The sequence below is a fragment of the Ranitomeya imitator genome, chromosome 2 (assembly GCF_032444005.1).
Source record: "Ranitomeya imitator isolate aRanImi1 chromosome 2, aRanImi1.pri, whole genome shotgun sequence".
Lineage (NCBI taxonomy): Eukaryota > Metazoa > Chordata > Amphibia > Anura > Dendrobatidae > Ranitomeya > Ranitomeya imitator.
Genome location: NC_091283.1, coordinates 847,221,764 through 847,246,279, shown reverse-complemented (window position 1 = coordinate 847,246,279; position 24,516 = coordinate 847,221,764). Strand labels below are relative to the sequence as shown.

Genomic DNA, 24,516 nt, shown 5'->3' with positions numbered 1-24,516 from the left:
CAAGGATCTTAAGATGGGTCGTCATTTCATCTTCCAACAAGACAACGACCCAAAGCACACAGCCAAGAAAACCAAGGACTGGTTCAAGAGGCAAAAAATCAAGGTGTTGCAGTGGCCTAGTCAGTCTCCTGACCTTAACCCAATTGAAAACTTGTGGAAGGAGCTCAAGATTAAAGTCCACATGAGACACCCAAAGAACCTAGATAACTTGGAGAAGATCTGTATGGAGGAGTGGGCCAAGATAACTCCAGAGACCTGTGCCGGCCTGATCAGGTCTTATAAAAGACGATTATTAGCTGTAATTGCAAACAAAGGTTATTCCACAAAATATTAAACCTAGGGGTTGAATAATAATTGAGCCACACTTTTATGTTTAAAATTAATAAAAATTTAACTGAGCAACAAAACTTTTTGGTTTGTAAGATTTATGCTTCTGTTAATAAATCCTGCTCTTGTTTGAAGGCTCTAATTTATTTGCATCTTATTAAACCTGCTAAATCTGCAGGGGGTTGAATACTACTTGTAGGCACTGTAACAGAGTAATCCACCAGGGTGTGCAGGGACGGGGAAGAAAGCAAAACAGGGACAGATAGGGAATTTCCAAGCGTACAAACCAAACAACAGTCGCTAATAAACTCCTCCAACTCTCCTCCTCCCACTCCAATGTCATGCAGCAAGAGCTAACTCTGACAAGGACTTGGCAATAGAGCAAAGATTTTATAGGGAAAAAGTATTGGCTAACCGAGCACAGCTGAATGTAGGAGTTTCCAATATGGCCGGTTAATCCCTGTTATCAGGGCCGGACTGGCCATCGGGCACTTTTGGCAAATGCCAGAAGGGCCGGTGCCAGGAGTGGGCCGCTGCCGCTATCAGCGGTGCCAGGGCCGACTCCTCTTGCCAGCACCGACTCACCCCCCCGATCACCTGTCCCCGCATTCAACTATACCGACGTCTATGACATTGAATGCAATGATGGAGGAGAGAGCGTCAGCTGTTGCTCCCTCTCCCATCATTCCCCGCTCTGCCTCTGACACTGCGGGTGCACGATGATGTCATATCATCACGTACCTGCTGTGTAGCCAGGCATATTGCAGCTGCTGAGACCGGAGCCGGGAGCGGGGCATGAGGAGAGGTGAGGAGAGTGTTTTTTTTTTAATATATCAATGAGTGATAACTGGATTGTGGGGCATTTGGGGGGGGGGGGGCTGTATTACATTCTATGGGGGCTGTGCTGTATTACATTCTATGGGGGCTGTGCTGTATTACATTCTATGGGGGCTGGCTGCATTACATTCTATGGGGGCTGGCTGCATTACATTCTATGGGGGCTGGCTGCATTACATTCTATGGGGGCAGGCTGCATTCCATTCTATGGGGGCTGGCTGCATTACATTCCATGGGGGCTGTGCTGTATTACATTCTATGGGGGCTTTATTACATTCTATGGGGGCTGTTCTGCATTACATTCTATGAGGGGTTGTGCTGCATTACATTCTATGGGGGCTGTGCTGTATTACATTCTAGGGGGGCTTTATTACATTCTATGGGGGCTGGCTGCATTACATTCTATGGGGGCTGTGCTGCATTACATTCTATGGAGGCTGTGCTGTATTACATTTTAGGGGGGCTGGCTGCATTACATTCTATGGGGGCTATGCTGCATTACATTCTATGGGGCTGTGCTTCATTACATTCTATGGGGCTGGCTGCATTACATTCTATGGGGGCTGGCTCCATTACAATCTATGGGGGCTAGCTACATTACATTCTGTGGGGGCTGTGCTGCATTACATTCTATGGGGCTGGCTGCATTACATTCTATGGGGCTGGCTGCATTACTTTCTATGAGGGCTGGCTGCATTACATTCTATGGGGGCTGGCTGCATTACATTCTATGGGGGCTGTGCTGCATTGCATTCTATGGTGCTGGCTGCATTTCATTCTATGGGGACTGGCTGCATTACATTCTATGGGGGCAGTGCTGTATTACATTCTATTGGGGGGGGGCTGCGTTACATTCTATGGGGGCTGTGCTGTATTACATTCTATGGGGGCTGTATTACATTATATGGGGGGCTGTATTACATTTTATGGGGGATGTGCTGTATTACATTCTATGGGGGGCTGTATTACATTCTATGGGGGCTACATTATATTCCATGGGGGGTTGTATTATATTCTGTGGGGAAGTGGGCTGCATTACATTCTATGGGGTGCTGTATTATATTCTATGAGGGGTGATTGCATCATACTCTATGAGGGTGCTACATTATATTCTATGGGGAGCTGCATTATACTATATGAGGAGGGCTGCATTGTATTCTATGGAGGGGCTACATTATATTCTATGGGGGGCTGCATTATGCTCTGAGGGGGCTACCATATATATGCAGGGGCTGCATTATACTATATGAGGGGGCTGCATTATATTCTCTAGAGGGGTTACATTATACTCAGGGGGGCTACAATATATTCTGTGGGGTGGCTGAGTTATACTCTGGGGTGGCATCATTATACTATATGTGGGCTGCATTATACTGTTTTGAGGACTATGGGGAATACATTATACTATATGAAGAACTATGGGGTTTATTATACTATTGGAAGTGAATTGTACTACATGGATGACAATGGCAGGACATTATACTATATGGAGCACTATGAGAAGTGTATTATACTATTTGGTGGACTGTGGCAGTACATTATACTATATGGAGGACTGAGGAGTGTATTATACTATATGGAGGACTGAGGAGTGTATTATACTACATGAAGGACTATGAGGAGTGTATTATACTATATGGAGGACTGAGGAGTGTATTATACTATATGGAGGACTGAGGAGTGTATTATACTACATGGAGAACTGAGGAGTGTATTATACTATATGGAGGACTGAGGAGTGTATTATACTTTATGGAGGACTGAGGTGCACATTATAATATATGGAGGACTATGGGAAGTGTATTATACTATATGGAGGACTATGAGGAGTGTATTATACTATATGGAGGACTGAGGAGTGTATTATACTATATGGAGGACTGAGTAGTGTATTATACTATTTGGAGGACTGAGGAATGTATTATACTATTTGGAGGACTGAGGAGTGTATTATATTAAATGGAGGAATTGCTTTGTATTTTAATATATGGAGGACTGAGGTGTTATGTTAACCAATTCAGTATCACAATGGACATGGAGGTCAGAGCACATACAGTGATCTGACAATAACCCAAAAATAAAGAACGAGCTCTGAGACGTGGGAACTCTGCAGACCGCAATCCCTGATCCTATCAAACCACACTAAAGGTAGCCGTGGAGCGCTCCTGACCAGAACCTAGGCGCCTCGTCACAGCCTGAGAAACTAGCTATTCCTGAAGATAGAAAAATAAGCCTACCTTGCCTCAGAGAAATTCCCCAAAGGAAAAGGCAGCCCCCCACATATAATGACTGTGACTAAGATGAAAACACAAACATAGAGATGAAACAGATTTAGCAAAGTGAGGCCCGACTAGCTGAATAGAACGAGGATAGAGAAGATAACTTTGCGGTCAGCACAAAAACCTATAAATAACCACGCAGAGGGGACAAAAAGACCCTCCGCACCGACTAACGGTACGGAGGTCGTCCCTCTGCGTCTCAGAGCTTCCAGCAGGCGAGAAAAACCAATAAAGCAAGCTGGACTGAAAAATAGCAACAAAATAACATAAGCAAAACTTAGCTTTGCAGAGCAGCAGGCCACAGGAATGATCCAGGGAAAAAACCAGTCCAACACTGAAACATTGACAGGAAGCATAGATCAAAGCATCAGGTGGAGTTAAGTAGAGAAGAAGCCAACGAGCTCACCAGATCACCTGAGGGAGGAAACTCAGAAGCTGCAGTACCACTTTCCTCCACAAACGGAAGATCCCAAAGAGAATCAGCCGAAGTACCACTTGTGACCACAGGAGTGAACGCTGCCACAGAATTCACAACAGTACCCCCCCCCTTGAGGAGGGGTCACCGAACCCTCACCAGAGCCCCCAGGCCGACCAGGATGAGCCACATGAAAGGCACGAACAAGATCGGGAGCATGGACATCAGAGGCAAAAACCCAGGAATTATCTTCCTGAGCATAACCCTTCCATTTAACCAGATACTGGAGTTTCCGTCTTGAAACACGAGAATCCAAAATCTTCTCCACAATATACTCCAATTCCCCCTCCACCAAAACCGGGGCAGGAGGCTCAACAGATGGAACCATAGGTGCCACGTATCTCCGCAACAATGACCTATGGAATACGTTATGTATGGAAAAAGAATCTGGAAGGGTCAGACGAAAAGACACAGGATTAAGAACCTCAGAAATCCTATACGGACCAATAAAACGAGGTTTAAACTTAGGAGAGGAAACCTTCATAGGAATATGACGAGAAGATAACCAAACCAGATCCCCAACACGAAGTCGGGGACCCACACGGCGTCTGCGATTAGCGAAAAGTTGAGCCTTCTCCTGGGACAAGGTCAAATTGTCCACTACCTGAGTCCAAATCTGCTGCAACCTGTCCACCACAGTATCCACACCAGGACAGTCCGAAGACTCAACCTGTCCAGAAGAGAAACGAGGATGGAACCCAGAATTACAGAAAAACGGTGAAACCAAGGTAGCCGAGCTGGCCCGATTATTAAGGGCGAACTCAGCCAAAGGCAAAAAGGACACCCAGTCATCCTGATCAGCAGAAACAAAGCACCTCAGATATGTTTCCAAGGTCTGATTGGTTCGCTCGGTCTGGCCATTAGTCTGAGGATGGAAAGCCGAGGAAAAAGACAAGTCAATGCCCATCCTACCACAAAAGGCTCGCCAAAACCTCGAAACAAACTGGGAACCTCTGTCAGAAACGATATTCTCTGGAATGCCATGTAAACGAACCACATGCTGGAAGAACAATGGCACAAAATCAGAGGAGGAAGGCAATTTAGACAAGGGTACCAGATGGACCATCTTAGAAAAGTGATCACAGACCACCCAAATGACTGACATCTTTTGAGAAACGGGAAGGTCAGAAATAAAATCCATAGAGATATGTGTCCAAGGCCTCTTCGGGACCGGCAAGGGCAAAAGCAACCCACTGGCACGAGAACAGCAGGGCTTAGCCCGAGCACAAATCCCACAGGACTGCACAAAAGTACGCACATCCCGCGACAGAGAGGGCCACCAAAAGGATCTAGCCACTAACTCTCTGGTACCAAAGATTCCAGGATGACCAGCCAACACCGAACAATGAAGTTCAGAGATAACTCTATTCGTCCACCTATCAGGGACAAACAGTCTCTCCGCTGGGCAACGATCAGGTTTATTAGCCTGAAATTTTTGCAGCACCCGCCGCAAATCAGGGGAGATGGCAGACACAATTACTCCTTCCTTGAGGATACCCGCTGGCTCAGATAAACCCGGAGAGTCGGGCACAAAACTCCTAGACAGAGCATCCGCCTTCACATTTTTAGAGCCAGGAAGGTACGAAATCACAAAGTCAAAACGGGCAAAAAACAACGACCTTGTCTAGGATTCAAGCGCTTGGCAGACTCGAGATAAGTCAAGTTCTTATGATCAGTCAATACCACCACGCGATGCTTAGCTCCTTCAAGCCAATGACGCCACTCCTCGAATGCCCACTTCATGGCCAGCAATTCTCGGTTGCCCACATCATAATTTCGCTCAGCAGGCGAAAACTTCCTGGAAAAGAAAGCGCATGGTTTCATCACCGAGCCATCAGAACTTCTCTGCGACAAAACAGCCCCTGCTCCAATCTCAGAAGCATCAACCTCGACCTGGAACGGAAGAGAAACATCAGGTTGACACAACACAGGGGCAGAAGAAAAACGACGCTTCAACTCTTGAAAAGCTTCCACAGCAGCAGAAGACCAATTGACCACATCAGCACCCTTCTTGGTCAAATCGGTCAATGGTTTAGCAATACTAGAAAAATTGCAGATGAAGCGACGATAAAAATTAGCAAAGCCCAGGAACTTTTGCAGACTTTTCAGAGATGTCGGCTGAGTCCAATCATGGATGGCTTGGACCTTAACAGGATCCATCTCGATAGTAGAAGGGGAAAAGATGAACCCCAAAAATGAAACCTTCTGCACACCAAAGAGACACTTTGATCCCTTCACAAACAAAGAATTAGCACGCAGGACCTGAAAAACCGTTCTGACCTGCTTCACATGAGACTCCCAATCATCCGAGAAGATCAAAATGTCATCCAAGTACACAATCAGGAATTTATCCAGGTACTCTCGGAAGATGTCATGCATAAAGGACTGAAACACTGATGGAGCATTGGCCAGTCCGAATGGCATCACTAGATACTCAAAATGACCCTCGGGCGTATTAAATGCAGTTTTCCATTCATCGCCCTGCTTAATTCGCACCAGATTATACGCACCACGAAGATCTATCTTTGTGAACCAACTAGCCCCCTTAATCCGAGCAAACAGATCAGATAACAATGGCAAGGGGTACTGAAATTTAACCGTGATCTTATTTAGAAGGCGGTAATCTATACAAGGTCTCAGCGAACCATCCTTCTTGGCTACAAAAAAGAACCCTGCTCCTAATGGCGACGATGACGGGCGAATATGCCCCTTCTCCAGGGATTCCTTCACATAACTGCGCATAGCGGCGTGCTCAAGCACGGATAAATTAAACAGTCGACCTTTTGGGAATTTACTACCAGGAATCAACTCGATAGCACAATCACAATCCCTATGCGGAGGTAGGGTATCGGACTTGGGCTCATCAAATACATCCCGGTAATCAGACAAGAACTCTGGAACCTCAGAAGGGGTGGATGACGAAATTGACAGAAATGGAACATCACCATGTACCCCCTGACAACCCCAGCTGGACACCGACATGGATTTCCAATCTAATACTGGATTATGGGCTTGTAGCCATGGCAACCCCAACACGACCACATCATGCAGATTATGCAACACCAGAAAGCGAATAACTTCCTGATGTGCAGGAGCCATGCACATGGTCAGCTGGGTCCAGTATTGAGGCTTATTCTTGGCTAAAGGCGTAGCATCAATTCCTCTCAATGGAATAGGACACTGAATCCACAAATGCCATGACAGAATACGATGACAAAGAGCAGATCAAGGTAACGGACAGAAGAAATTTTGACTGTACCGTACCAATGGTGGCAGACCTAGCGAACCGCTTAGTGCGCTTAGGACAATCGGAGATAGCATGAGTGGAATCACCACAGTAGAAACACAGCCCATTCAGACGTCTGTGTTCTTGCCGTTCAACTCTGGTCAAAGTCCTATCGCACTGCATAGGCTCAGGTCTAAGCTCAGGTAATACCGCCAAATGGTGCACAGATTTACGCTCACGCAAGCGTCGACCGATCTGAATGGCCAAAGACATAGACTCATTCAAACCAGCAGGCATAGGAAATCCCACCATGACATCCTTAAGGGCTTCAGAGAGACCCTTTCTGAAGATAGCTGCCAGCGCAGATTCATTCCATTGAGTGAGCACGGACCACTTTCTAAATTTCTGACAATATACCTCTATCTCATCCTGACCCTGACACAAAGCCAGCAAAGTTTTCTCTGTCTGATCCACTGAATTAGGCTCATCGTACAGCAATCCGAGCGCCAGGAAAAACGCATTGATATTACTCAATGCAGGATCTCCTGGCGCAAGAGAAAATGCCCAGTCCTGAGGGTCGCTGCGCAAAAAAGAAATAATAATCAAAACCTGTTGAACTGGATCACCAGAGGAACGAGGTTTCAAGGCCAGAAATAACTTACAATTATTTTTGAAACTCAAAAACTTAGTTCTATCTCCAAAAAACAAATCAGGAATAGGAATTCTTGGTTCTAACATAGATTTCTGATCAATAGTGTCTTGAATCTTTTGTACTCTTGCCGAGAGCTGATCCACAAATGAAGACAGACTTCTAATGTCCATCGCTACACCTGTGTACTGAACCACCCAAATGTCTAGGGGAAAAAAAAGACAAAACACAAAGCCAAGAAAAAAAAATGGTCTCAGAACTTCTTTTTTCCCTCTATTGAGAATCATTAGTACTTTTGGCTTCCTGTACTGTTATGTTAACCAATTCAGTATCACAATGGACATGGAGGTCAGAGCACATACAGTGATCTGACAATAACCCAAAAATAAAGAACGAGCTCTGAGACGTGGGAACTCTGCAGACCGCAATCCCTGATCCTATCAAACCACACTAAAGGTAGCCGTGGAGCGCTCCTGACCAGAACCTAGGCGCCTCGTCACAGCCTGAGAAACTAGCTATTCCTGAAGATAGAAAAATAAGCCTACCTTGCCTCAGAGAAATTCCCCAAAGGAAAAGGCAGCCCTCCACATATAATGACTGTGAGTAAGATGAAAACACAAACATAGAGATGAAACAGATTTAGCAAAGTGAGGCCCGACTAGCTGAATAGAACGAGGATAGAGAAGATAACTTTGCGGTCAGCACAAAAACCTATAAATAACCACGCAGAGGGGACAAAAAGACCCTCCGCACCGACTAACGGTACGGAGGTCATCCCTCTGCGTCTCAGAGCTTCCAGCAGGCGAGAAAAAACAATAAAGCAAGCTGGACAGAAAAATAGCAACAAAATAACATAAGCAAAACTTAGCTTTGCAGAGCAGCAGGCCACAGGAATGATCCAGGGAAAAAACCAGTCCAACACTGAAACATTGACAGGAAGCATAGATCAAAGCATCAGGTGGAGTTAAGTAGAGAAGAAGCCAACGAGCTCACCAGATCACCTGAGGGAGGAAACTCAGAAGCTGCAGTACCACTTTCCTCCACAAACGGAAGATCCCAGAGAGAATCAGCCGAAGTACCACTTGTGACCACAGGAGTGAACTCTGCCACAGAATTCACAACACTGAGGAGTGTATTATACCAACTTCTCCACCATTACAGAAGATCGACTCTCCACTCTACTCTCAAGATCGCATCTCACCACCTGTGCACTTGACCCACTCCCATTCCACCTCATCCCAAACCTCACCACAGTCTTCATCCCAACCCTAACCCATCTCTTCAACCTATCACTAACAACTGGTGTTTTCACCTCAAGCTTTAAACATGCCTCCATCACACCTATCCTCAAAAAGCCCTCTCTTGACCCATCCTCTGTATCTAGCTATCGCCGTATATCACTTCTCTCTTATGCCTCAAAACTACTGAAACAACACGTTTACCTTGAACTGTCCTCCCATCTCTCTTCTTGCTCCCTCTTTGACGGCTTACAATCTGGCTTCCGGTCACACCACTCCACTGAAACTGCCCTAACTAAGGTCACCAATGACCTATTAACCGCCAAGAGCAAGTGACACTACTCTGTCCTCCTCCTCCTGGACCTGTCGGCTGCCTTTGACACAGTGGACCATTCCCTATTATTACAGACCCTCTCATCCCTTGGCATCACAGACTTGGCCCTAACCTGGATCTCACCATACCTAACAGACCGGACATTCAGCGTCTCCCACTCACACACCACCTCCTCACCTCGCCCCCTATCTGTCGGAGTCCCACAAGGTTCAGTCCTAGGGCCCTTGCTCTTCTCCATTTACACCTTTGGCCTGGGACAGCTCATAGAATCTCACGGCTTTCAGTATCATCTCTATGCTGACGACACACAGATCTACATCTCTGGACCAGATATCACCTCCCTACTAACCAGAATCCCTCAATGTCTGTCCACTATTTCATCCTTCTTCTCCGCTAGATTTCTGAAACTTAACATGGACAAAACAGAATTCATCATCTTTCCCCCATCTCACGCGACTCCCCAACGAACCTATCCATTACAGTACACGGCTGCCCACTCTCCCCAGTCCCACAAGCTCGCTGCCTCGGGGTAATCCTTGACGCTGATTGTAACGGAGAAGCGGGGTCAGTGGGTGCTCTTGTCCGCTCCCCCGGCTGTCTTTAGCAAGACTGCATGGACCACGCCTCATACCACTGAACGCCCGCTCTATCTCCCAGTGGGCAATACACTAAACAAACAACACAGGGTTAAGGTAAACCAGTGTGGCAATACTTTATTGAACCACAGCACACAATAGCAAACAGAACAATCCCAACATGGCTGGAATTGTAGGGGTACATGGGCGCATATAAAAGATCACTGTGTCTCCACGTATTTCCAGTATGACATGATGTCAGAGCTCCCAGGGTCGCTACTCCATCTGTGGATGCACACACAGAGAAGAGGTAACGACAAGCATTGGGAGATGACCAAGAACTGTCCATAGAGTCCATACAAGGTCCAAAGCCAGTTGACACGAGAGTCACCACCTGTCTTATCGGACCAGCTCCATGGAACCAAGCGACCAGCGGGTCCCAACCCTGGCTTTCTCCAAACATATCCATGGTTCAGAGATGGTCACTGGATCAGATCTGTGTCCTTCCAACCGGAGCCGAAAAGCCCTAGGTTGTATCCTATAGAATCAAAGATCAGTGTCCCTCGTGATGGTGCCATGATGAATTGGCTGCAGTCCTTTCTCTTGTCTGTTGGGTGGTTTGCAGAATGTCCGACTGGTAGCTCTGTTTTACTTCAGTCTCCCAAGATGTGATCTCTGAGTCAATTTATACCCAAGGCATGCAAGCTATTTTTAGAATTACCCAGTGTCTTTCAGTCCAACATCAAGATAAGGTAAACAATGGTGATGGGATTAAGTAGCACTATTAGCATATAAGCACACATCAATAAACAAAGCTTAACCCACTCAAGGTACAGTCCCTATTACAGACTTAGGGTACCGTCACACTAAACGATTTACCTACGATCACGACCAGCGATATGACCTGGCCGTGATCGTAGGTAAATCGTAGTGTGGTCGCTGGGGAGCTGTCACACAGACAGCTCTCCAGCGACCAACGATGCCAAGGTCCCTGGGTAACCAGGGTAAACATCGGGTAACTAAGTGCAGGACCGCGCTTAGTAACCCGATGTTTACCCTGGTTACAAGCGTAAAACTAAAAAAAAACAAACAGCACATACTTACATTCTGGTGTCCGTCAGGTCCCTTGCCGTCTGCTTCCCGCACTCACTGACTGCCGGCCGTAAAGTGAAAGTGAAAGTACAGCACAGCGGTGACGTCACCGCTGTGCTCTGCTTTCACTTTACAGCCGGCAGTCACTGAGTGCGGGAAGCAGACGGCAAGGGACCTGACGGACACCAGAATGTAAGTATGTGCTGTTTTTTTTTTTTTAGTTTTACGCTTGTAACCAGGGTAAACATCGGGTTACTAAGCGCGGCCCTGCGCTTAGTAACCCGATGTTTACCCTGGTTACAAGCGAACGCATCGCTAGATCGCATCGCTAGATCGGTGTCACACACACCGATCTAGCGATGCCAGCGGGAGATCCAGCGACAAAAGAAAGTTCTAAACGATCTGCTACGACGTACGATTCTCAGCAGGATCCCTGATCGCTGCTGCGTGTCAGACACAGCGATATCGTAACGATATCGCTGGAACGTCACGAATAGTACCATCGTAGCGATCGAAATGGCAGTGTGTGACGGTACCCTTACACAGTATGTTAGATAGTATATCAGGGGGCAGTCTGTCTTTTTGACCCACCAGACATAAACACTTAAATGCACAAGCCAATATACAAATGAAAAGTCAGTTCTTATTGGTTTGCAAAAAGGTAGCTGTCTGGGTAATTAAGATACAATCTGGTTTCTTCACACTGATCTCTCCTTCAAACCACATATCCAAGCCCTTTCCACTTCCTGCCGCCTTCAACTCAAAAATATTTCATGAATCTGTTCATTCCTCAACCAAGAATCTGCAAACATCCTAGTCCATGCCCTCATCATCTCTCGCCTTGACTACTGCAACCTCCTGCTCTGTGGCCTCCCCTCTAACATTCTTGCACCCCTCCAATCTATTCTAAACTCTGCTGCCCGACTAATCCACCTGTCCCCCCGCTATTCCCGGACTCTCCCCTCTGTCAATCCCTTCACTGGCTCCCCATTGCCCAGAGACTCCAGTACAAAACCCTAACCATGACGTACAAAGCCATCCACAACCTGTCTCCTCCATACATCTGTGACCTCGTCTCCCGGTACTTTCCTACACGCAACCTCCGATCCTCACAAGATCTCCTTCTCTACTCCCCTCTTATCTCCTCTTCCCACAATCGCATACAAGATTTCTCTCGCGCATCACCCCTACTCTGGAACTATCTACCACAACACATCAGACTCTCACCTACCATTGAAACCTTCAAAAAGAACCTGAAGACCCACCTCTTCCGACAAGCCTACAACCTGCAGTAACCACCGATTGACCAAACCGCTGCATGACCAGATCTATCCTCACCTACTGTATCCTCACCCATCCCTTGTAGATTGTGAGCCCTCGCGGGCAGGGTCCTCTCTCCTCCTGTATCCTCACCCATCCCTTGTAGACTGTGAGCCCTCGCGGGCAGGGTCCTCTCTCCTCCTGTATCCTCACCCATCCCTTGTAGATTGTGAGCCCTCGCGGGCAGGGTCCTCACTCCTCCTGTATCCTCACCCTTGCCTTGTAGATTGTGAGCCTCCGCGGGCAGGGTCCTCTCTCGTCCTGTATCCTCACCCATCCCTTCTAGATTGTGAGCCTCCGCGGGCAGGGTCCTCTCTCCTCCTGTATTCTCACCCATCCCTTGTAGACTGTGAGCCCTCGCGGGCAGGGTCCTCTCTCCTCCTGTATCCTCACCCATCCCTTATAGATTGTGAGCCTCCGCGGGCAGGGTCCTCTCTCGTCCTGTATCCTCACCCATCCCTTCTAGATTGTGAGCCTCCGCGGGCAGGGTCCTCTCTCCTCCTGTATTCTCACCCATCCCTTGTAGACTGTGAGCCCTCGCGGGCAGGGTCCTCTCTCCTCCTGTATCCTCACCCATCCCTTGTAGATTGTGAGCCTCCGCGGGCAGGGTCCTCTCTCGTCCTGTATCCTCACCCATCCCTTCTAGATTGTGAGCCTCCGCGGGCAGGGTCCTCTCTCCTCCTGTATTCTCACCCATCCCTTGTAGACTGTGAGCCCTCGCGGGCAGGGTCCTCTCTCCTCCTGTATCCTCACCCATCCCTTATAGATTGTGAGCCTCAGCGGGCAGGGTCCTCTCTCCTCCTGTATCCTCACCCATCCCTTGTAGATTGTGAGCCCTTGCGGGCAGGGTCCTCTCTCCTCCTGTATCCTCACCCATCCCTTGTAGATTGTGAGCCCTCGCGGGCAGGGTCCTCTCTCCTCCTGTATTCTCACCCATCCCTTGTAGACTGTGAGCCCTCGCGGGCAGGGTCCTCTCTCCTCCTGTATCCTCACCCATCCCTTATAGATTGTGAGCCTCCGCGGGCAGGGTCCTCTCCTCCTGTATTCTCCCCCATCCCTTGTAGATTGTGAGCCCTCGCGGGCAGGGTCCTCTCTCCTCCTGTATCCTCACCCATCCCTTGTAGATTGTGAGCCCTCGCGGGCAGGGTCCTCTCTCCTCCTGTATCCTCACCCATCCCTTGTAGATTGTGAGCCCTCGCGGGCGGGGTCCTCTCTCCTCCTGTATCCTCACCCATCCCTTGTAGATTGTGAGCCCTCGCGGGCAGGGTCCTCTCTCCTCCTGTACCCTCACCCATCCCTTGTAGATTGCGAGCCCTCGCGGGCAGGGTCCTCTCTCCTCCTGTATCCTCACCCATCCCTTGTAGATTGTGAGCCCTCGCGGGCAGGGTCCTCTCTCCTCCTGTACCCTCACCCATCCCTTGTAGATTGTGAGCCTTCGTGGGCAGGGTCCTCTCTCCTCCTGTACCAGTTATGACTTGTATTGTTTAAGATTATTGTACTTGTTTTTATTATGTATACCCCTCCTCACATGTAAAGCGCCATGGAATGAATGGCGCTATAACAAATAATAATAATATGGAGGACTGAGGAGTGTATTATACTATATGGAGGACTGAGGAGTGTATTATACTATATGGAGGACTGGGGAGCACATTATAATATATGGAGGACTATGGGGTGCATTATACTAAACAAGCAAAATGCTGCCTATTGATCGAGTGATTGGATTGTTTATGTGGGAATAGAAATCCTTGTTCTCAGCAGCACATCAATGGTGTAAACTGTAGATGTGCTGCTGATAACATGATACTGTATGGGGACAGATTGATCTAATTGTGATTGTTCTGTTGGTTCTCATCATTCTTTCTCAGTTGGTGTAAAGAGGCCGGGAAACAAGCGAACGACTTCACTATTGTCGATCACACTCGTTTAGCGGCCTGAGATCAGCGCATGTAAATACAGCAGAAATGCTTCGCAGGGAGATGAGGCAAGGATGATGACAGTTGTAGTTAGCACCCGGTGCCTGGGAATAGCGCTAACTCTGCTGCTTTTCTCAGCCGCCAGAGCATTTAATTCTGGTATGTGTAATGATTTTAGGGTTGATGTCAGCTGCGTAATGTCAGCTGCTATCAATCCCTGGTGTAAGTAATGGAGAGGTGTCTATCAGACACCCCCACTACTAGCCCAGGCCTGGCGAGACCCAGCGACTCTGAAGAGCGGTGACGGTAGTAACAATACCGCTCTTCACAGTCGCCGAGCTCAGCGCAAGACCCGGAATATCTGAAGAGCGGTGATGTTACTGATGTCACCGCTCGTCAGAGTCACCGGGTCTCGTGCTGCGCAGCGGAACCAAAAGTGTCTGTAGGCAAAGTGTATGGAGCGTCAGAATGAGGTTCCACAATCCCTTCATTATCTACGAGATCCAGTTATGGAGGTAAAGTAGCGGCTTTTCTTGGTTCTGCAACTAAAAGCCATAAATAGGACTGAGCTGTAATGCTGGATACAGCTGTGATTGAATGTTCTATAGTCGTGTTACACTCCCCTCACTTCTTGTAACCTACAAGTGTACAAAGATATTATACAGTCACCATGTGACAAGTGGGCGTGTACCTTCATATGCCAGGGCTGAATGTTAGTCCCAGTCCGGCCCTGACTGTTGTTATTATTAATAATGTAGCGGTGGCAGGTGGGGTTCCTATTTGTGGGGTTGATGTCACCTTTGTATTGTCAGGTCACATGAGCCGGGCACAGCGCCAGAATATGAGCGTCTACTAGATGCGCCTTTTCTGGGCAGCTGCTATTGTTAGGCTGGGGGGGGCTATATCCACGGCCCCTCACCAGCCTGAGATTACCCCCCCAGCTGTCAGCTTTACCAAGGCTGGGTGTCAAAAATAGGGGGGCGCTATGCCGTTTTTTTCATTATTTGGCGCGGGGAGCCCTCGGTTCTGGACGGCAGCCCTGCAGAAGCTGAGGGGATTGCCTGACTGATTATCACACGTCGTCAGCTGACGAGTCCGCCCCTCCTCCGCTCTCCTGCTATTACCGGCAGCCATCTGACCCCGGTGACACCTCCGTCCCAGTGTGTGATCCGCGGGTGTCTGACCGGCGGCAGGATGCCACCAGTGATCGTCAGCAGCGGTGTTTGCTGCACTGTGAGGTTTATGACAAACACCCGGTGTTGGGGGGTCCGAACCCGAACAATAACTGACCCGCCCACCTCTAAGGAACCACCAATCACTGTATGTCTCGCCGGCAGGTTCGGAGATCACATGGTACATGACGTCATTATAGTTCAACCCACTACACCTGCATCGCGCCTATCACTGCAGACCCCGCCTATGGGAAACCTTTAGCCCCTCCCACTAGGCCTCTCCCCGCCCTTTCTCGTCGGTACCTCCCTATTAGGCTATCACCTTTTCGGCTCCGCCCCGTCTCCTCAGTAATAGTGGTTGTCTCCTCCCACAGTCAGTCACCTTGCCGTGTTGCCGGAGGTGCGCTCTGACGTCAGCCGGGTGCTCCTCTCTGATTGGTGGGAGCGGTTGCAGAGTTTGATTGCACGGCCGCCATCTTTGTTGATGTGTCAGTCAGAGGAACCGAGGATGGTGCAGAGCTGAGGAGAAGCGCGGAACCGGCGGTGAGAGAGTGCGGGGACACCGGGGGACGGAGATACCGAGGGACTGGGACACCGGGGGGCGGAGATACCGAGGGACTGGGACACCGGGGGGCGGAGATACCGAGGGACTGGGACATCGGGGGATGGGGAGCCGGGGGACGGAGATACCGAGGGGCTGGGACATCGGGGGACGGAGATACCGAGGGACTGGGACATCGGGGGACGGAGATACCGAGGGGCTGGGACACCGGGGGACGGAGATACCGAGGGACAGAGATACCGGGGGACGGAGATACCGAGAAACTGGGACATCGGGGGACGGAGATACCGAGAAACTGGGACATCGGGGGACGGAGATACCGAGAAACTGGGACATCGGGGGACGGAGATACCGAGAAACTGGGACATCGGGGGACGGAGATACCGAGGGACAGAGATACCGGGGGACGGAGATACCGAGAAACTGGGACACCGGGGGACGGAGATACCGAGGGACTGGGACACCGGGGGGCGGAGATACCGAGGGACTGGGACACCGGGGGGCGGAGATACCGAGGGACTGGGACACCGGGGGGCGGAGATACCGAGGGACTGGGACACCGGGGGGCGGAGATACCGAGGGACTGGGACATCGGGGGATGGGGAGCCGGGGGACGGAGATACCGAGGGGCTGGGACATCGGGGGACGGAGATACCGAGGGGCTGGGACATCGGGGGACGGAGATACCGAGGGACTGGGACATCGGGGGACGGAGATACCGAGGGACTGGGACATCGGGGGACGGAGATACCGAGGGGCTGGGACATCGGGGGACGGAGATACCGAGGGACAGAGATACCGGGGGACGGAGATACCGAGAAACTGGGACATCGGGGGACGGAGATACCGAGAAACTGGGACATCGGGGGACGGAGATACCGAGGGACAGAGATACCGGGGGACGGAGATACCGAGAAACTGGGACATCGGGGGACGGAGATACCGAGAAACTGGGACATCGGGGGACGGAGATACCGAGAAACTGGGACATCGGGGGACGGAGATACCGAGAAACTGGGACATCGGGGGACGGAGATACCGAGGGACTGGGATATCGGGGGATGGGGAGCCGGGGGATTGGGACACCGGGGAACGGAGATACAGAGAAACTGGGACATCGGGGGACGGAGATACCGAGGGACGGAGATACCGAGGGACTGGGACATCGGGGGACGGAGATACCGAGGGACTGGGACATAGGGGGACGGAGATACTGAGGGACTGGGACATAGGGGGACGGAGATACCGAGGGACTGGGACATCGGGGGACGGAGATACCGAGGGGCTGGGACACCGGGGGACGGAGATACCGAGGGGCTGGGACATCGGGGGATGGGGAGCCGGGGGACTGGGACACCGGGGAACGGAGATACAGAGAAACTGGGACATCGGGGGACGGAGATACCGAGGGGCTGGGACACCGGGGGACGGAGATACCGAGAAACTGGGACATCGGGGGACGGAGATACCGAGAAACTGGGACATCGGGGGACGGAGATACCGAGGGACTGGGACATCGGGGGATGGGGAGCCGGGGGATTGGGACACCGGGGAACGGAGATACAGAGAAACTGGGACATCGGGGGACGGAGATACCGAGGGACGGAGATACCGAGGGACTGGGACATCGGGGGACGGAGATACCGAGGGACTGGGACATAGGGGGACGGAGATACTGAGGGACTGGGACATAGGGGGACGGAGATACCGAGGGACTGGGACACCGAGGGACAGAGATACCGAGGGACTGGGACACCGAGGGACGGAGATACCGAGGGGCTGGGACACCGAGGGACGGAGATACCGAGGGGCTGGGACACCGGGGGACGGAGATACCGAGAAACTGGGACACCGGGGGACGGAGATACCGAGAAACTGGGACATCGGGGGACGGAGATACCGAGGGACGGAGATACCGAGGGACTGGGACATAGGGGGACGGAGATACCGAGGGACTGGGACACCGAGGGACGGAGATACCGAGGGGCTGGGACACCGGGGGACGGAGATACCGAGAAACTGGGACATCGGGGGACGGAGATACCGAGGGACGGAGATACCGAGGGACGGAGATACCGAGGGACGGAGATACCGAGGGACGGAGATACCGAGGGACGGAGATACCGAGGGACGGAGATACCGAGGGACTGGGACATCGGGGGACGGAGATACCGAGGGACGGAGATACCGAGGGGCTGGGACATCGGGGGACGGAGATACCGAGGGACGGAGATACCGAGGGACTGGGACATCAGGGGACGGAGATACCGCGGCATTGATCGGAGACAGACATCTCCTAAGGGATTTCCCTGCGATTTACCTCGCTTACAGTAGCATTTCCTCAGCGGTTCTCCTAAACTCTTCTTAGTACGTAACTGACGAAGGCCAGACCAGGCCGAAACGTTTTTCGTACTACGAAATAAAATACCACCAGTTTGACTCAAGTTGAGTGCCGGGTTCTATTTATCTATATGTATACGGCCTGGGAACCTACCCGTGCACCTAAGTAGCTGTGCCCACGTCTTTTGATTCTCCGATACCGAGGAACTGGGACACCGGGGGACGGAGATACCGGGGGACTGGGACACCGGGGGAGGGAGATACCGAGGGACTGGGACATCGGGGGATGGGGGACTGGGACATAGGGGGACGGAGATACCGAGGGACTGGGACACCGGGGGACGGAGATACCAAGGGACTGGGGGACTGGGACATCGGGGGACGGAGATACCGAGGGACTGGGACACCGGGGGACGGCGATACAGAGAAACTGGGACACTCAGGGATGGGGCGCCGGTAACCATACCTGTGTGACCGATCATGTAATGTGTCATCTCTGGGGAGAGGGCTGCAGACTCGTGTCCTGGGAAAAGAGGACAACTGGTGGGGGAAGATAGGGGGAGGACGGAGGTGCCCGTCTCCTTATTGTAGGGGGAGGACGGAGGTGCCCGTCTCCTTATTGTAGGGGGAGGACGGAGGTGCCCGTCTCCTTATTGTAGGGGGAGGACGGAGGTGCCCGTCTCCTTATTGTAGGGGGAGGACGGAGGTGCCCGTCTCATTATAGGGGGAGGACGGAGGTGCCCGTCTCCTCATTGTAGGGGGAGGACGGAGGTGCCCGTCTCCTTATTGTAGGGGGGGAGGACAGAGGTGCCCGTCTCCTTATTGTAGGGGGGGAGGACGGAGGTGCCCGTCTCCTTATTGTAGGGGGGAGGACGGAGGTGCCCGTCTCCTTATTGTAGGGGGGAGGACGGAGGTGCCCGTCTCCTTATTGTAGGGGGGAGGACGGAGGTGCCCGTCTCCTTATTGTAGGGGGGAGGACGGAGGTGCCCGTCTCCTTATTGTAGGGGGGAGGACGGAGGTGCCCGTCTCCTTATTGTAGGGGGGAGGACGGAGGTGCCCGTCTCCTTATTGTAAGGGGGGGGGGGAGGACGGAGGTGCCCGTCTCCGTATTGTAGGGGGAGGACGGAGGTGCCCGTCTCCTTATTGTAGGGGGAGGACGGAGGTGCCAGTCTCCTTATTGTAGGGGGGAGGACGGAGGTGCCAGTCTCCTTATTGTAGGGGGGAGGACGGAGGTGCCCGTCTCCTTATTGTAGGGGGGAGGACGGAGGTGCCCGTCTCCTTATTGTAAGGGGGGGGGGGAGGACGGAGGTGCCCGTCTCCTTATTGTAAGGGGGGGGGGAGGACGGAGGTGCCCGTCTCCTTATTGTAAGGGGGGGGGGGGAGGACGGAGGTGCCCGTCTCCTTATTGTAAGGGGGGGGGGGAGGACGGAGGTGCCCGTCTCCTTATTGTAAGGGGGGGGGGGAGGACGGAGGTGCCCGTCTCCTTATTGTAAGGGGGGGGGGGGGGAGGACGGAGGTGCCCGTCTCCTTATTGTAAGGGGGGGAGGACGGAGGTGCCCGTCTCCTTATTGTAAGGGGGGGGGGGGGGGAGGACGGAGGTGCCCGTCTCCTTATTGTAAGGGGGGGAGGACGGAGGTGCCCGTCTCCTTATTGTAAGGGGGGGGGGGGAGGACGGAGGTGCCCGTCTCCTTATTGTAAGGAGGGGGGGGGGGGACGGAGGTGCCCGTCTCCTTATTGTAAGGGGGGGGGAGGACGGAGGTGCCCGTCTCCTTATTGTAAGGGGGGAGGACGGAGGTGCCCGTCTCCTTATTGTAAGGAGGGGGGGGAAGACGGAGATGCCCGTCTCCTTATTGTAGGGGGGGGGGGGGAGGTGCCCGTCTCCTTATTGTAGGACGGAGGTGCCCGTCGCCGTGTGGTAGGGGGGGAGGACTGAGGTGCCCGTCGCCCTGTGGCAGGGGGAGGACAGAGGTGCCAGTTTGCCATTTTTTGGGAGTCTGGGGCACTAGTTGGGGGCATGAGGGGCACTGGTCACTTCTGTGAGAAGTGCCACTCCCTGGTTCTGTTTGGGGTCTTTGGTTGCAGAGGGGGGGGGGGGGGGGCAGTTGGTGTAACGTTGTTGTGGGGGTACACATTGGCACAGCAGCTGTGAGCAGAATATGAGGGGTCTCATATGTTCTTACATGGGGTCTGGCCTCATTCTCGCTGTACACATTGTCTGTCAGCAGACGTGCCGGGATCTCTGCATTTTTGTGCCTCCCTGTATCAGGTGCGGACCCCCACCCTCCCCCCACTCATCTATAGCAGGTGATGATCTCGGTATTCGGACGGCCTCCTGATCTCACAGGACGGAGTCCGGTCTCCTCCAGGGGTTGTATATACTTGTCCTGTACCCGGCTGTATACTCTGCTCTCCTCTATACAGCGCCCGTTGGAATAGCAGAGCCGGATTGTGTGCGCCACTCAGTATATATATATATATATATATATATATATATATATATATATATATATATATATGTATATGTGTTATCCTTTGTCAAGCCTTGACAAAGGATAACACATCCGAAACGTTGCCACGCCGTTCAGGCATTAAAGTCCACTTTTTTTCAATTATTTTGTGCTGCTTTTCCTTTTTTTTGACTATATATATATATATATATATATATATATATATATATATATATATATATATATATATATATATATATATATATATATATATATATATATATTCCGATCTCTGTAGATTATGTGCGGGAGAAATACACAGGCTATAATAATGAAGCCAGCGAGCTGAAGAGCCGGATCCCATGAGTCTGTGCTGACACAGGATCCCCGGAGCCAGCACCGAACGAACATGCAGGGAATGCTGGGAGATCTCGGCTGCAGAATGGTGAATTCAGCCCCAGAACGGTACAAGTCATGTGAGCGCCCGTTCCGTCACGGTTCATGCAGAGCAGGTTCTTGTCCCTGACACTTTTCTGTCTCCACTTTTCATATGGAAATTCGGTGATTTGCTTGTGGATGAGTTGCAATCCGGCAGCTGCTCTTCTGCTCATTGCTGGGGTCTGTGAGGGGCGTCGGAGCCCTGCACGGGTACTGTAGATTCTGTGCAGCCGGTGCGGCTTCAGATTACTAGTTTATATGATTTGCTCATTGGGACTTGTAGTTCCCTTCTGGCTCCTCGGCCTTATGGAGATGATTGTTCAGTTGTCCATCTGATAGTGGTCACAGGCGACCTCTGCACTCGTCATTTAAAGGGCCTGTCCCCTTTCAGAAAACTTTGGGCTATAAGTTGCAAGCAGAGATCTTGAAAATGATGAAGAAATGATTGCAAATTTGTAGTTTTTTATGATTCATTGGCCAAAAATAAGATGTGAGAGGATGAATGTCCTGATGCGATGATGAACCGTCAGGGTATGTGCACACGATCGGGCTCATGTCTGCTGCATCCAAAGTGCTGCCAGCTATTGACCACAGGTGAATCCGCATGTGATGACTGAAACGTGCGGATTCACAATGTCCAATACATTGCACGGGTGAAATTTCTCTTGTGGAGACATGGTGCTGTCTGGAGAGACGCGCTGCATGTCGGTCTCCGCGGGTGAGCTGCGGGCATCTTTGGAAATCTAGAAATCCCATCCACTATGCTGTAACGTCTAGACGCTGCACATGTACGCAGCGTCCAACCTCCAGTTATTACTGATCGTGTGCACAGACCCTCAGAATGCTTGTTGTCGCAGGCCTGTCCTGTATTCGTCACAGTGTGGCGGGTTTGCTGCGGCTCAGACACAAGTGCTCTGTTGTTTGGAGCCGCCGCTGGTTCTGCTGCTCAGATAATCGCTGTCGTCTGGGCGGCCACTAATTGTGCTGGGTCCACAATAGCCCAGTGTAACCCGTGTCCCCACTGAAGACGCTGAGCGGCTCATACCGTGACATGAAACATTTTACAACTTTCTACCAGACTTGGCTTCAGTCTTGTGTAAGATCTCTGCTTGCTGTGACGGGTGCACTTGTTGTTATGGCTCCGAGCGCTCGCTGTTCATCTCCGCACACAGGGTCAGGGCAGACAAGGTGAGTGGTCTTCAGCCTCTGGATGATTCCTGATCTCTGCTCCCTTGTTTCCATTCTCCGGCTAAACATGCTCCCTGAGCCTAGTCGTGCTCCCACAGCAGGGGGCTCATCACACCCGGCCTTCACATATCTACCCCGAAATGCTGGTTTCCAGGGAACCTGCCCAGTGCAGAGGCGTTAGCGGAGCTGATGGCTGCGGCCTTAACCGTCCTGTGCAGCTTCTTCTCTAGTGCCCTTCTATTCAGTGCAGACAGTAAATGGTATTCTTATCTGGCTTTAAAGGGTTACTCCTATCCCAAGCAGAGGTAATAACCTGTGGAGTCCTCCTCTGATCCTTTAAAGGACTGTAACTATGGTGCAGCGTTCAGCTGTCTCTGTCCCATATATATTCGGTGGAGCAGCGGCGTGCGCTCACGTCCTCCATTCCAATGCGGCACTTCAGAGCCTCGCTCAGCGGCTGAGCTTCTACCAATACCCAAGTAATGGCCAGTCCTTTGGAGTGTTGCGAATTGCCCATTTAAGGGGTCCTTATCAATTTTAGTCCCTTTAAATATGCAGTCTTTAGTGCAGTCAGTCGATTACTGAGCATCTTAGTTTCCCTGGAAAGAAGCTGATTTTGCTGAGCAATGTCATAGTCCGCCATAAAGTGACCCGACTACAGCCGCATAAGGGAAATGTCACCCACCTGGCCATCCATGTACTGAAAGGATTGCTCTGGGGCTGCTTGTAGAGGGGGTCCGTCCATGATGGTTCTATGGCCAACGAGGATTATGGAGGGGTTATTTTCATGGGAAAAGTCCATGTAAAGAGAACCTGTCACCAGTCTTGGCCATTATAAGATGCGGCCATCACCTTGCAGAGCTGATGTATAGCATTCTATAATGCTGTATATCTGCACCCAACCCGACCTGTAAGAGAAGAAAAATAACTGTTATTACACGCGCCTGCGGGGCGGTCCGGTCCGGTGGGTGTCGCTCTTCTTGGTCGGGGCGCCTCCATCTGTTTGCGATGCCGCCCTCCTGTTTGCATCGTGTGTATGACGTGTCGCTGCATCATCCACACAGTCCCCTCGGCACCGCGCTCCTGCGCAGGCGCGCTTATCTGCCCGCAGAGCAAAGTACTGCAGTGCGCAGGTGCCGGGACTCTTTGACCTTTTCTGGTACCTGCACACTGCAGTAGTTTGCTCTGCCCTCCAAAGGGGGAGAAGTGCTCCTGCGCCGGAGCAAGCCGGAGGAAGGACGTCACAAGATGGGAGGCGCCAGACCGAGAAGAGCGACACCCATCGGACCGGACCACCCGCAGGTGAGATCAAAGTTATTTTTCTTCACTTACTTGCTAGGTTGGGGGCAGATACACAGCATTGTAGAATACCATACAGTACAGACCAAAAGTTTGGACACACCTGCTCATTTAAAGATTTTTCTGTATTTTCGTGACTATGAAAATTGTACATTCACACTGAAGGCATCAAAACTATGAATTAATACATGTGGAATTATATACTTAACAAAAAAGTGTGAAACAACTGAAATTATGTCTTATATTCCAGGTTCTTCAAAGTAGCCACCTTTTGCTTTGATGACTGCTTTGCACACTCTTGGCATTCTCTTGATGAGCTTCAAGAGGTGGTCACTGGGAATGGTTTTCACTTCACAGGCGTGCTCTGTCAGGTTTAATAAGTGGGATTTCTTGCCTTATAAATGGGGTTGGGACCATCAGTTGTGTTGAGCAGAAGTCTGGTGGATACACAGCTGATAGTCCTACTGAATAGACTGTTAGAATTTGTATTATGGCAAGAAAAAAGCAGCTAAGTAAAGAAAAACGAGTGGCCATCATTACTTTAAGAAATGAAAGTCGGTCAGTCCGAAAAATTAGGAAAACTTTGAAAGTGTCCCCAAGTGCAGTTGCAAAAACCATCAAGCGTTAAAAAGGAACTGGCTCACATGAGGACCGCCGCAGGAAAGGAAGACCAAGAGTCACCTCTGCTTCTGAGGATAAGTTTATCCGAGTCACCAGCCTCAGAAATCGCAGGTTAACAGCAGCTCAGATTAGAGACCAGGTCAATGCCACACAGAGTTCTAGCAGCAGACACATCTCT

General features: G+C 51.0%; 2 protein-coding genes across 3 annotated transcripts in view; both read left to right on the top strand.

Moving 5' to 3' along the window:
* Positions 1-15,882: 15,882 nt before the first annotated feature.
* CCDC186 (coiled-coil domain containing 186) overlaps positions 15,883-24,516 on the top strand; it is an 83,068-nt gene continuing 74,434 nt past the window's right edge. For both annotated transcript variants that reach the window (XM_069754353.1, XM_069754352.1), the window contains exon 1: positions 15,883-15,986. The gene's annotated coding sequence lies outside the window, so the exon portion shown is untranslated. The remainder of the gene's footprint in view (positions 15,987-24,516) is intronic.
* Positions 16,109-18,373, top strand: LOC138666886 (uncharacterized PE-PGRS family protein PE_PGRS54-like). Its single transcript, XM_069755066.1, has one exon. It carries the CDS (start codon positions 16,109-16,111, stop codon positions 18,371-18,373), a length of 2,265 nt encoding a protein of 754 aa, XP_069611167.1.